The 13,982-nt window shown below is 46.8% G+C and overlaps 1 protein-coding gene across 1 annotated transcript in view; it reads left to right on the top strand.

Moving 5' to 3' along the window:
- Positions 1-7,406, top strand: part of LOC309531569 (retinal guanylyl cyclase 2-like) — a gene marked incomplete at its 5' end in the record, with an annotated part of 50,645 nt that extends 43,239 nt beyond the window's left edge. The window contains 3 exons of the mRNA XM_082221162.1: positions 1,925-2,019; positions 5,897-5,982; positions 7,307-7,406. Coding sequence (XP_082077288.1) covers positions 1,925-2,019; positions 5,897-5,982; positions 7,307-7,400 — 275 coding nt within the window. The 3' untranslated portion in view covers positions 7,401-7,406. The remainder of the gene's footprint in view (positions 1-1,924; positions 2,020-5,896; positions 5,983-7,306) is intronic.
- Between the last annotated feature and the right edge of the window lie 6,576 nt (positions 7,407-13,982).

Below are 13,982 nucleotides of genomic sequence, written 5' to 3'. Positions count from 1 at the left end.
CTGTAGGCCAATCAGGTTGCGGATTTACTTCCACCTGGAGCTGGATTGAGTGGCTCCTGTGGACCAATCCGACTGCTGCATTCTGGATCCTATTGTTCTAGGACCAATCAGACTGCTGCATTCTGGATCCAATTGTTTTAGGGCCAATCCGACTGCTGCATTCTGAATCCTATTGTTCTAGGACCAATCAGACTGCTGCATTCTGAATCCAATTGTTTTAGGGCCAATCCGACTGCTGCATTCTGAATCCTATTGTTCTAGGACCAATCAGACTGCTGCATTCTGAATCCAATTGTTTTAGGGCCAATCCGACTGCTGCATTCTGAATCCTATCGTTCTAGGACCAATCAGACTGCTGCATTCTGGATCCAATTTTCTAGGGCCAATCCGACTGCTGCATTCTGAATCCTATTGTTCTAGGACCAATCAGACTGCTGCATTCTGGATCCTATTCAACTCAGTACATAACAGCCATGTTACCCCATACAAGATTGCGGCTCTGAAAAAAAGCTTTTTGGGGGGGCCAAGGCTGCAGCGGCCATTTTGGGTGCCAAGATCTCGCGTGAAAAAAGGGATGTCCCGGTTTTTTGGGTCCAGTTCAGAGGTATGAAAACAGAGGGTGGAAAGGACAGCCATGGCGGCAGCAGCCTTGGTCATCCCAAGTGGCAAGTGGTGTTCTCCTCAGGGGCCTTCAGAGAAGGAGAGGAGGAGGTGAAAATTCTCGGTGGGCAGGTGGCTCTTCCTTAATTTTTTCCCCCCAAAGATCTTTATTGAAACTTAACGTATATACATAATAACCAAAATTCCCAATGATTCCCTCACATAAAATATAATATCTAAATTACAACATTTGCATAATTATACACTTAATTATAAAACCCACCACTCACCCTCCACTTCCCTCCACAGCAATTCGACTTCTTTATATTTCTTTCCACCTTTTCTTCCCTTGCATTCTATAATAAACTACTTTTGTTAAATTCTGATTTTTCCTACATTCTTTGTTTTGTTACGGCTTACACTTTTTATTCTCAGCCTACTAACGTGTCATTTTTAGAACAATATTTTGACGTATAACCTTCGAAATACTTCCACTCCATTCTTAACTTTTGATTTGATCGATATCGAAGTTGATTTTGCCAATCCTATATACTCACTTAATTTACAAATCCACTCTTCCTTGGTTGGTATGTCCTGAGATTTCCACTTAGTAGCAATCACTACCCTGGCAACTGTTGTTGCATATAAAAAGATGGTGTTTTTTTCATATGTGGTATGTCTTTGCCCAGACAGGTGGCTCTTTCTGAGTTGGTGGAGGACCCTTCCCCATTAGGGGGAGGCTGTGGGTAAAACCACAGAGCCTAGGGCTTGCTGATCAGAAGGTCGGCGGTTCGAATCCCCACAATGGGGTGAGCTCCCGTTGTTCGCTCCCTGCTCCTGCCAACCTAGCCGTTTGAAAGCACCTCAAAGTGCAAGTAGATAAATAGGTACCTCTCCAGCAGGAAGGTAAACGGCGTTTCCATGCACTGCTCTGGTTCGCCAGAAGCGGCTTAGTCCTGCTGGCCACATGACCCAGAAGCTGTACACCGGCTCCCTCGGCCAGTAAAGCGAGATGAGCGCCGCAACCCCAGAGTCGGCCACGACTGGACCTAATGGTCAGGGGTCCCTTTACCTTTAAGATGGCGGTGGTCCCTTTCCTCAGCCAAAGGAGGAACAGCAAAGACATGTGAGGGACGCCCCTCTCTTTCCGGATCTTCCACCCCACCCAGCTTTTCCCAACCTGCCGCCCGAGGCGACTGCCTCAGCAAGGTTGATGGGTGGGCCGGCCCTGACAGGTGGACTCTGACACTTGGAAACATGACAAAGATCTGAGGTTGAAACTTTTCTTCCTTTTCCCTCTTTTTTTAAAAAATAAAAATGGTAGCGTACAGAATCCACATCAGCCGAAGCACCATGAAAACCCTGAAGAGCCTAAACGAAGGTTATAAAGTAGAATTCAGGGGGAAGACTGAACTGAAGGTAAGGAATCTGAGCTGGACGGAGACATCTGGCTGTAAGGATCTTGTCTCCTGGCCAACCCTCTTAGTTCGCCAAAGACAACATTTTCGCTTTCAGGGGAGTGATAGAGCAACGAGGGGCCGTAGCTCAGTGACGGAACATATGCTTAGCATGCAGAAGGTCTCAGGTTTAGCCACCAGCATTTTCAGGTAGGGTTGCGCATATTCCCTGCCCAACACCCTGGAGAGATGCTTCTAGTCAGTGTAGGCCATGGGTAGGCAAACTAAGGCCCGGGGGCCAGATCCAGCCCAATCGCCTTCTCAATCCAGCCCGCGGACGGTCCGGGAATCAGTGTGTTTTTCCATGAGTAGAATGTGTCCTTTTATTTCAAATGCATCTCTAAGTTATTTGTGGGGCCTGTCTGGTGTTTTTACACGAGTAAAATGTGTGCTTTTATTTAAAATGCATCTCTGGGTTATTTCTGGGGATTAGGAATTTGTTCATCCCCCCTCCCCCCAAAAAATATAGCCCGGCCCATCACATGGTCTCAGGGACAATGGACCGGCCCCCTGCTGAAAACGTTTGCTGACCCCTGGTGTAGGCTGACTCTAGACCATCCCTGTCAACCTTCCCATTTTTTGTGGGAAATTCCTGCTGTGGGTTAAACCACAGAGCCTAGTTTGTTTTACCCCTGAGTAGACAAGTATGGATGGGACGCGGGAGGCGCTGTGGTCTAAACCACTGAGCCTAGGGCTTGCCAATCAGAAGGTCGGCGGTTCGAATCCCTGCAACAGGGTGAGCTCCCATTGCTCGGTCCCTGCTCCTGCCAACCTATCAGTTCGAAAGCACGTCAAAGTGCAAGTAGATAAATAGGTACCGCTCCAGCGGGAAGGTAAACGGTGTTTTCGTGCGCTGCTCTGGTTTGCCAGAAGCGGCTTAGTCATGCTGGCCACATGACCCGGAAGCTGTACGCCGGCTCCCTCAGCCAGTAAAGCGAGATAAGTGCCGAAACCCCAGAGTCGGCCACAACTGGACCTAATGGTCAGGGGACCCTTTACCTTTCCCCTTATTCCAGCGCCGTTTCCCGCTGCTTCCCGCTGCTATCCCGGATTGTTAGATATCCCATAGACTGTTCCCGGGACAGGGGAGGCTGCTGATCCCTTATTTTCAAATCTGAAAGTTGACAGCTATGCTCTAGACTGACTCTATTAGAAGGCAGTTTCCTTTGTTCATCTGCACAAACACCAACCATCAAAAATAGAGAATGGCCACAGGTTGGAGACAGGACATCTGCTGTGAATGCAGAAGGTTCATTTCATTTTAGGAAATTCGCTCCAAAAACCAACACTTCTGATATGCTTTGCATACGCCTGGGTTTCCCCAGACATTTTTACCGATTTTAGGAAATTCCGCCCACGCACCGTTTCCGACAGATAAATCCTGGATAAGTCTTGGAAATTCTGGGCGTATGGAACCCCAGGCAAAAGGACCGAGGAGGTCTCAGGTTCAATCTCCAGCTTCTCCTGTTAGATCAGCGGTTCTCAACCTGTGGGTCCCCAGATGTTGTTGGACTACAACTCCCATCATTCCTGAGCTCTGGCTTTGCCACCTAGGGGTGATGGTAGTTGTAGTTCAGCTTGAGAAAGGCTGTGTTAGATGGTCTTAGAAAGCAGATGATGGGGGAAAGCTTTGTTGGAGAACCAGGAGGAGCTTCTGCCAGCCAGGAGGCACCACTCAGCTTGGTGGACCGAAAGGTCCCTGGACTGGTAGAGATCAGCTTTAATATAAGAATAAGAATAAGAATAAGAATAATTTATTTTTTATACTACGCCCACCTGGCTAAGTTTCCCCAGCCACTCTGGGTGGCTCCCAATCAAGTGTTAAAAACAGTACAGCGTTAAATATTAAAAACTTCCCTGAACAGGGCCGCCTTCAGATATCTTATAAAGATAGGATAGCTGCTTATTTCCTTCACATCTGGTGGGAGGGCGTTCCACAGGGAGGGCGCCACTACCAAGAAGGCCCTCTGCCTGGTTCCCTGTAACCTCACTTCTCGCAATGAGGGAACCGCCAGAAGGCCCTCGGTGCTGGACCTCAGTGTCCGGGCTGAACAATGGAGGTGGAGACGCTCCTTCAGGTATACTGGGCCGAGGCTGTTTAGGGCTTTCAAGGTCAGCACCAACACTTTGAATTGTGCTCGGAAACGTACTGGGAGCCAATGTAGGTCTTTCAAGACCGGTGTTATGTGGTCTCGGCGGCCGCACCCAGTCCCCAGTCTAGCATAATAATAAAACATAATAAAACATGCCCTTATACAGGGCTGCCTTCAGATGTCTTCTAAAGGTCATATAGTTACTCAGCTCCTTGACATCTGGTGGGAGGGTGTTCCACAGGGTGGGCGCCACTACCCAAAAGGCCCTCTGTCTGGTTCCCTGTAACCTCACTTCTCGCAATGAGGGAACCGCCAGAAGGCCCTCAGCACTGGACCTCAGTGTCCGGGCTGAACGATGGGGGTGGAGACGCTCCTTCAGGTATACAGGACCGAGGCCGTTTAGGGCTTTCAAGGTCAGCACCAACACTTTGAATTGTTCTCGGAAATGTACTGGGAGCCAATGCAGATCTCTCAGAGATCTTTAAATGCGATGTAAGGAGAAGCAGGGGAAAGTAGATATTCATCCAAGACATCTGCAGGTCACCTGGTGGAGGGAAGGCTGCTCAGCCTGAAGTTTACAAGTGGAACGACTCATTCCACTCGGGATGGAGGAGAAATTCAATTCAGTTTGCATTTGAAGACCAGCCTACTGAATATTTTGCTTGCCGAAATGATACCTGAACCAAAACACAGCGGTTCTTTGAAAGTCACAGTTCTCCGAATTTTGCAAAGCAGTTCTCCAGCCAGATAATGTGTGCAAAAATGCACATGCCAGTGTGCTGTATTGTTTTTAATATTTGGTTGGAAGCCGCCCAGAGTGGCTGGGGAAACCCAGCCAGATGGGCGGGTTTATAAATAATAAATAATTAGTTTAAAATGCATCTAATAGTGAACATAACGTATAATGTGGGGAAATGGCTTTGCAAAAACCAGTTTCTTGGGCCAAATTGCACAGAAACGTATTTATGCCAGGGGAAATTTGCACTAAAAGGTTGATGAATTTTCACGATGGCTTAAAAAATTATGCAAAAGGATGTAGAAATGGGGATCTGAAAGAAAATGAAATTGATGGACTTGTCCCTTCCTATGCACCACACAGGGACCTGGGTGGCACTGTGGGTTAAACCACATAGCCTAAGACTTGCCGATCAGAAGGTCGGCGGTTCAAATCCCTGTGACGGGGTGAGCTCCCGTTGCCCAGCCCCTGCTCCTGCCAACCTAGCAGTTCGAAAGCATGCCAATGCAAGTAGATAAATAGGTACCACTCCGGTGGGAAGGTAAACGGCGTTTCCGTGTGCTGCTCTGGTTCGCCAGAAGCGCCTTAGTCATGCTGGCCACATGACCCGGAAGCTGTATGCCGGCTCCCTCGGCCAATAAAGCGAGATGAGCGCCGCAACCCCAGAGTCGGCCATGACTGGACCTAATGGTCAGCGGTCCCTTTACCCTTTACCTTTTATGCACCACACAAGGTGCCCTCTTCCTCCTCCTCCTTCTGCACTTCTCCAAATCTGATCAGGAGGGTTGGGGAACCCCCAGGGCAGATCTGCAGATTTTGGGGGTTCCCGGGTATACAGGGGGACTGGGAGAAATTCTGTTGCACATGCAGGATTTGTTGTGCTTGTGCAATTACTTTGCTGGGCCGAACACATCTGCACTTCCCAGTCGGAAGACTTCTGGTTATTATTTGCAAAATTGCACTGACCTTTCCAGTGAGTTTTTGATGGTCTCCCTTTTCCATGCTTGTAGGGCAAAGGGTTGGAAGAAACCTATTGGCTTGTAGGAAAGAAGGGCTTCACCAAACCATTACCACGTCCTCCTGAAGTGAAACCAGGGTGAGTACAGTTGTGGGCTTTAACAACAACAACAACAACACACACACACACACAAATTCACAGTGGTACCTCGGGTTACAGACACTTCAGGTTGCAGACGCTTCAGGTTACATACGCTTCAGGTTACAGACTCCTCTAACCCAGATATAGTACCTCAGGTTAAGAACTTTGCTTCAGCATGAGAACAGAAATCGCGCAGCAGCGACGCGGCGGCAACAGGAGGCCCCATTAGCTAAAGTGGTACCTCAGGTTAAGAACAGTTTCAGGTTAAGAACAGACCTCCGGGTGGCTCAAAACAGAATATTAAAAATACAATAAAAAATCAAACATGTAAAACTTCCCTAATGTCTTCAGATGTCTTCTAAAAGTCAGGTAGTTGTTTATTTCTTTGACATCTGGTTGGAGGGTAGTGGGCACCACTACCGAGAAGGCCCTCTGCCTGGTTCCCTGTAACCTCACTTCTTGCAATGAAGGAGCCGCCAGAAGGCCCTCAGCGCTGGACCTCAGTGTCCGGGCTTAACGATGGGAGTGGAGACGCTCCTTCAGGTCTACTGGGCCGAGGCCGTTTAGGGCTTTAAAGGTCAGCACCAACACTTTGAATTGTGCTCGGAAACGTACTGGGAGCCAATGTAGGTCTTTCAAGACCGGTGTTATATGGTCTTGGCGGCCGCTCCCAGTCACCAGTCTAGCTGCCGCATTCTTGAATAGTTGTAGTTTCCGAGTCACCTTCAAAGGTAGTCCTGGAATGAGCAAAATATTTATTTTTTATTTATTAACATTTATACATTGTAAACAAGCAAACAAAACCCCTCAAAGCGCTTAACAAAAAGAGAAAACTGTGGGAGACAGCCTCTCTTCCTGATCAGGGAGCCACAAAAATATGTGTGGAAACAACATACTTCACTTTTCCAAGGAATGTGGGCAAAAGTCAGATCCCTTAGAATGAATCTGAGCCTTGAGAAGCCCATAGAGCTGCAAGAGGAAGTAGGGAAGAGCGCCGTTCTTCCAACTTCCTCCTTCAGCTCTATGTACTTTCCCAGAGAGTGAAAGCTCATTACTACAGGGCGGTATGTGGCCACCATTGGCCCTGCCATTGGCGCCATGTTGGCAACCCTTGGATGAAACAGCTCATAAACCTTCCAAAACAAAGCACATAAATTCCTGCTATCTCAGGACAGGAAGTTCTGACTGTTGATTGTGCAAGCAGGTTTTTATACTAGGGCGGGTTGCTCTGGGCATGGGGAGCGAATGAGATTCAGTTCAGCAAAGTCCTTATTGCCCCCCCCCAAGAGGTGGTCTCCTATTTGCCGCTCATCTTTTACAGCCAGCCATGGCAGGACACGGTGACTCAAGAAATCAAAGCCGCCTTGAGGGATTCCAAGAGAAAGTCCATGAGCAAGCTCCACAAACAGTCCTGAAAAGACAGAAGGCAAAGAAGAACTGCGGGGAAATAGCGGTAAATTCTGTTTCTTTTAAAGCCGTGGCTGATCGCCACGATCCGGGCCACCACCTCTGTGCCTGCTTCGGTTTTGCTGCTGAGAAAGGTCTGGATGGAACCAGCATGGCAATCTGTGTGCAGGATTCTAGCCCCGTGGCAATATTTAGGATTCCTGGGCTGGGGAAATGATGCGGTTTTAGTTGTGATTCCGGCATTGCAGGAGTTTGAGCTAGATGGCATCTCCAGTGGCATCGCATAGGGGGCATAGGGGTCCAGGGTCCGATCCCACGTCTTGCAAAGCGTTGCGGCAAATCAGTTGCTTCCTCCTCATCTCAGCTTTCCGGCCCATGTAACCCCTGTGTTGCAAACAATAGTCAGTGATATCCCAGGCAACACAATGACCAAATACAATGATATGATATCAATATACACTATTTATATATAATATGAAATATATGAAATCACATAAGCAGAAAACTTACGAATCTCTGAAAGTCACAAAATATGCACTCTTAATGGATTCTCTTTATGACCACTGCTCCATAGCAATTGTTGTTATACTTTTCCATTCACCGTATAGATAGGTTTACGAAGCCTTTCTGTATCCTTCTGCTGTGCTGAAGAAGAATTCCACGAAACAGTGGGTATATCCGGAATCACTGTTCACAACGTCTGTTTGCGAACTACTTTGGCAGTGTTGGACGCCATAAGCAAATCATTACAACCTGCTTTTCACCAGATAAGAATCTGATACATTGCTTCTTTCAGAGACTTGCACAGTCTTCAAAGACTTTCAGAGACTTATAAGACTTATGTTTATTTGGTTTTATGTTTTCAAGAGAATCCATTAAGAGTGCATATTTTGTGTCTTTCAGAGATTCACAAGTTTTCTGTTTATGTGATTTCATATATTTCATATTATATAAAGAGTGTACAGTGGTACCTCGGGTTACATACGCTTCAGGTTACAGACGCTTCAGGTTACAGACTCCGCTAACCCAGAAATAGTACCTCGGGTTAAGAACTTTGCTTCAGGATGAGAACAGAAATCGTGCGGCGGCAGCAGGAGGCCCCATTAGCTAAAGAGGTGCTTCAGGTTAAGAACAGTTTCAGGTTAAGAGCGGACCTCTGGAACGAATTAAGTACGTAACCCGAGGTACCACTGTATATTGATATTGTATCATTGTATTTGGTTATCATGTTGACTTGGATATTACTAGCTTTCCAACCCATGCTGGTAGGGCAGTGCAAGGAGGACGCAACAAACATGCCCCCTTTGATCACAGCCTCTCCCTCTTTGTTCCTCTTTGGGTGGGTCCTGGGAGACCAGCAGGGAGGGGTGCTTGTTGTAGCAGGAGAGGGAGACACCCTCGTTTCTTCACCAACCCGACTCCTCTCTCCCTCTTGGCCTCCCTCCATCCACTAGCCTACTTCACCTTCTGCCTCTGATTCTGGACTGCTGTCTGTCACCGACTCTCCCTGCTCACTTTTCCCTGTTGCACCTCCACCTTCCGACACCTGCTCCTAGTCTGGTCCCTCTTCTCCTTCTGACATCTTGTTGTCATCCCACCACTGGTCTTCCCTTGGTGGTTCCTCAGCTGCTTCCGCCCACCATTCCTCTGTGTCCAAACAGTCCATAACATCCTTCCACGTAGAAACAATAACTTGTCAGGGGAAGACCACAGGCCCATGTTTAGCACCTCAGTGAGAACGAGATCTCTGTGTTCCGCCTGTAGTCCTTTTAGGGAGGAGGAGGAGGAGGAGGAGGAGAGAGAGAGAGAGAGAGAGAGAGAGAGAGAGAGAGGGAGAGAGATTTGAACATGCAGCTACCATAACTCTGCACCATCTTCTCCCAGCCAGGTGGACTGAGCACTGTGAATCTAAAAGCTTTGATCAGGAAGAGAGAAGAAGAGGGACAACCAAAATTGTGCAATATGTGCCACAGTGCTGTATTTCTGCAATTTAGGGGGATGCAGTGGCAGCTGCTGGAGGAGAAATCATCCCTGCCAGCCTGTCTGATTCAGACATATCTCTGTGACCGTGAGGTCTAGAAATGTTATTTCTGGAAAACCATAATAACAGGCCATTATTTGTAGAGCACTATCAATTTTAGAGGAAAATACGAAAGCTAATAGAAGGCTTGATGTCTGCCTTAAGAAGCTTTCTAAGGTATTTAACCATGTAGAATGGCAGGTGCTGATCTGTTGAACATACACAGTAGTAGTCTTGCATTAGGTCAGGGTGTTTACCCATCTAATTCAGTCATCATCATCATCATCATAAATTATTATTTGTACCCCACCCATCTGGCTGGATTTCCCCAGCCACTCTGGGCGGCTTCCAACAAAGATTAAAAATGCATTAAAATGTCACACATTAAAAACTTCCCTCAACAGGGCTGCCTTCAGATGTCTTCTAAATGTTGTGTAGTTGTTTATCTCTTTGCCATCTGATGGGAGGGTGTTCCACAGGGTGGGCGCCACCACCGAGAAGGCCCTCTGCCTGGTTCCCTGTAGCTTTGCTTCTCACAGCGAGGGAACCACCAGAAGGCCCTCGGAGCTGGACCTCAGCGTCCGGGCAGAACGATGGGGGTGGAGACTCTCCTTCAGTCATGTCTATTTTGACAAGCAATGGCCGGCTGGGATCTTTGGCACAGTCCCTGCGGCCCACCTGCTACCTGAGCCTTCTGATGGGCGATGCCAGGGATTGGACCTGGGAACGTCTGCAAGCTGAGCCTAAACCCTGAGCTATGGTCCCAGCCCTCAGGTGAAGACAAATTTCCTTTGGGGAAGACCTATAGCTCAGTGGTGGAACACCTGGCAGATTGCCCCAGGTTCAGATCCTGGTGTCTCAAGGAATCCCCATCTGAAACCTTGGCAAACAGCAGACAGGCTAGACAGATCAGCTTGGGATAAGACCACTTCCTATATCCCTGTATTTTTGTGTGTTCACATCCCGCTCTAATAAAATGAATGTGTTAAAATACTTGACAATTTTTGACGTTCTTTGACACCGTTTGACTGACTGGTTTGCCGTCTTGCAATCAACGTGTGACATCTTTAAAGGATTTTGTGTCCTGCCTCCTGCGTTGACCTGTTCAGCATCTGGGAGAAGCTACTGAGAATGAAAAGATTCCCGTTAAGAACCTAAGGAAATGCCCATCCTGTCCATTTACAGACTAGGACTCTCGTACCTATGGGACCACCTCTCCTGGCATGCCCCGAGGAGGACCTTAAGGTCCATAAATAACAACACTTTGGAGGTCCCAAGCCTCAAGGAGGTTAGATTGGTCTCAACTAGGGCCAGAGCCTTTTCAGTACTGGCCCCGACTTGGTGGAGTGCTCTGTCACAAGAGACGAGGGCCCTGCAGGATTTGACATCTTTCTGCAGGGCTGCAAGACAGAGCTGTTCCTGGCCTTTGGCTTAGATTCACTCTGACCCCTTATATGGGATTTGGCATATATATTTTCCCTTGACTTTTTTGCTGGCCCATGTAGGACCAGCATGGATAGCTGACTCGGGTGAATATCTGAGGTTCCCTCCCTTTATGGTCTTGATTTATGGGCTACTACTAAAATGAGGCTGCATTTTAAGCCGTATTTTAAGCCGTACTTTAATTGTTTTTTTTCTTTTTTGTTTTTTTCTATTATGTTTTATTGTAATTTATATTCGGTGTTAGCCGCCCTGAGCCCAGCCCTGGCCGGGGAGGGTGGGGTATAAATAAAAAAATATTACTACTACTACTACTACTACTACTACTACTACTATCACCTGTGAATTTGGGTCTCCAGCCATTTTTGGACTACAACTCCCATCATCCTTAGCAGTGGCCAGGGACGATGGGAACTGTAGTCCAAAGTTTGGGAAACACCCATCTACCTGAACATAGCAAAGGAAGGCACATCTCTTTCCACTAGGGGGCAGGCATGAAGCGCTTATTAAAATCCACACTAAATCTGTGTGTGCCTGTGCGCGAGAGCACATGTAGACAAGGCTCACATTTGTGACTTCCGAACGGGTGGAAATGGCCCGGCTGCCAAATCTTTTCCTTTTTAGATCCTCCCCTCCTCCTCCCTCCAACTTTTCTCATCCCCATCACATCCCTCGCTAACTTTGCCTGCTGAGTAACGCAGGCTGAACCCTTAAAAAAAATCCTATTTAGAAATTCTTTACATTTCTCGGGGATGAGAAACGTCTTTCCAAGCTGTAAAACATCTGGAAGGCAAACGCCATACGGACAGCGAAGTCTGGGAGACTGGGCTGCTCTCGGCCGAATCGTAATCCGCTGGGGACCAGACCATCAGCTCATTTGCAGTTGGCATATATATATCTCATTGAGTCAGGGCAGATCCAGACACCCAGTTATGTACGCTGCCAACCAATCTCTTCTTCTCTCTCAGCTGCATCTGAGTTCGATTTCAGCTCATTTATTCAGCCATCAATTGGTCATTTATTGGCTTGCTTTCAGCCAGACTGGTTTTACTGTAATGGACGCTTGATTTGAAGAAGGGGAAAAACCCTGGCTGATCAATTTGTATTCATTAATTCTTCATATTAAGACCATCAGCAGATTAAAAAACAACAACCCCAGAGCTGATTGATTGTATCAATTGGATTCCATCCATCAGCATGAAATAATTCCTAAGAGAACAACCCCCTTGCTTGGTGTTTGATGATACTCACATCACAATTTAGGAGACACGCATTGTCTCTTCTAAAAAGGAGGTTACCGTATGCAGGGTGGTTTTTTGGGGAGGGGGGTTGTGTGTGTGCCAAATGTATTGCAAATAATTAAAATGGCTGGTTTAAAAAAATATAAATACAGCGGTACCTCTGGTTGCGAACGGGATCCGTTCCGGAGGCCCGTTCGCAACATGAAAAGAGCGCACCCCCCCCCAAAAAAAAGTCTTGTTGTTGTTTTAGTGTTTATAATATTAACTTGTAAGATATGGATTTGTTTTTTGTTTTGTTGTTGTTGTTGTTGTTGCTTTCTTTAGTTTTCAAATGTTGATTTGTGTGTGTTGTGTATTGTTATTTTTTGATATCTTTCGTGTTGTTGCTGCGTGGAAAATACTAATAAAAATTATTTTTAAAAAAGAAGAAAAATAAAAAGAAAAGAGCGCAACCCGCACTGGTGCGTCTGCGCACGTGTGGGTCGTGATTCCCCACTTCTGCGCATGTGCGTGATGTCATTTTGCACATCTGCGCATGCGCGAGTCGCGAAATCCGGAAGTAACCCTTTCTGGTACTTCCGGGTCGCCGCGGGACGTAACCTGAAAGAACGTAACATGAAGCAGACGTAACCAGAGGTACCACTGTAATAATAATCTCCTAGCTGATTCGGCAGGAAGACTTTCCTCGATTGAAAGATTTCATTATATTGGAGGATGCGATCCTGTGCCCATTGGCCAAGGAAGAAGGCCCACTGAACTAAGTGGGAAAATTCCTGAGATGAAATGTTTAAAGTTGCAGTGTAAATGCTATAACCCCGATTGTCGTTTACATTTCATTTCTCTGTTCTGCACAGGAAGCTATTTAAGAGCTACTAGTGTATTGCTTGTTAATTTATAGGATTTGGTTTCCAGACCTTTTCTGCACACCTCCCAGCATGTCAATATCCTTCTTAAATTGTGGTGCCCAGAACTGGACACAGCATTGCAGGTGAAGTCTCACCAAGGCAGAACAGAGGGGTAATATTATTTCCTCTGAATAATAAACTAGATTTAAATAGAACATTGGGTCCCAAAATAAACATAGATTTTCCCAGTAAACAAAGGAGCTGGATCTTTACACATAAGTACATAAATAAATGGAGAAACCATTGTTAGGTGCCGGGAATTGTACATCCGAACTTTCGCACTCACCACAAGACTGTGGTGCAAAGATTTCTTGCTGGGACTGCAGAAGGAAACATCTGGGTTAAGAACACAGGGAGAATTGCAGGGTGCATGGCTTTTAAAAGGGATTTGGACAGGAAGGTGTGATGGTCTGAAGTGTGCCAGGAATATGGTTTGGAGTCTGTCCACAGCAGAGTTCACTGAGGAGGACAGAAGAACAGAAGTTGAAGGGTCAGGCAGAGGATATTGTCCAGGCAGAGGTCAGAGGTCAGGACTCTGAGACGGAGCGAAGACTTAGAAGACCGAAGCTGCAAGCCCTGCAAACAATAAAAAATAAAAAATGGTCATGCAAAGTAAGGAGCCCATTGGTTGGTAAACTCCACAAACTGCAGAGTTGCTTCATGCATTGAAATGAATCGGTGGTGTTCACGAAAAAGAATTTGTGTCTTGGGTTAGGACTCGGTTCGCCTCTGAAGCTCACTTAGGCCAGCTACTCTGTGTGTGTGGGGGGGGTCAGCCTAGCTTTCCTCACAGGGTCGTTGTGACAATGAGCTCATCTCCCTGTTTACATTGATCTCCTTTGGGGGGAAATATGGGATATAAATGGAATAGTGAATAAGAAGAAAATGACTGGGCTTACAAAAAAACAGTCGTCATAACAGAATACAGTGGTGCCTCGCAAGACAAAAAGAATCCGTTCTGTGATTCTCTTCGTCTAGCGGTTT

This window comes from Podarcis vaucheri, assembly GCF_965113315.1.
Source record: "Podarcis vaucheri genome assembly, chromosome: 4".
NCBI lineage: Eukaryota > Metazoa > Chordata > Lepidosauria > Squamata > Lacertidae > Podarcis > Podarcis vaucheri.
This window is presented reverse-complemented; position numbering and strand designations above follow the sequence as displayed.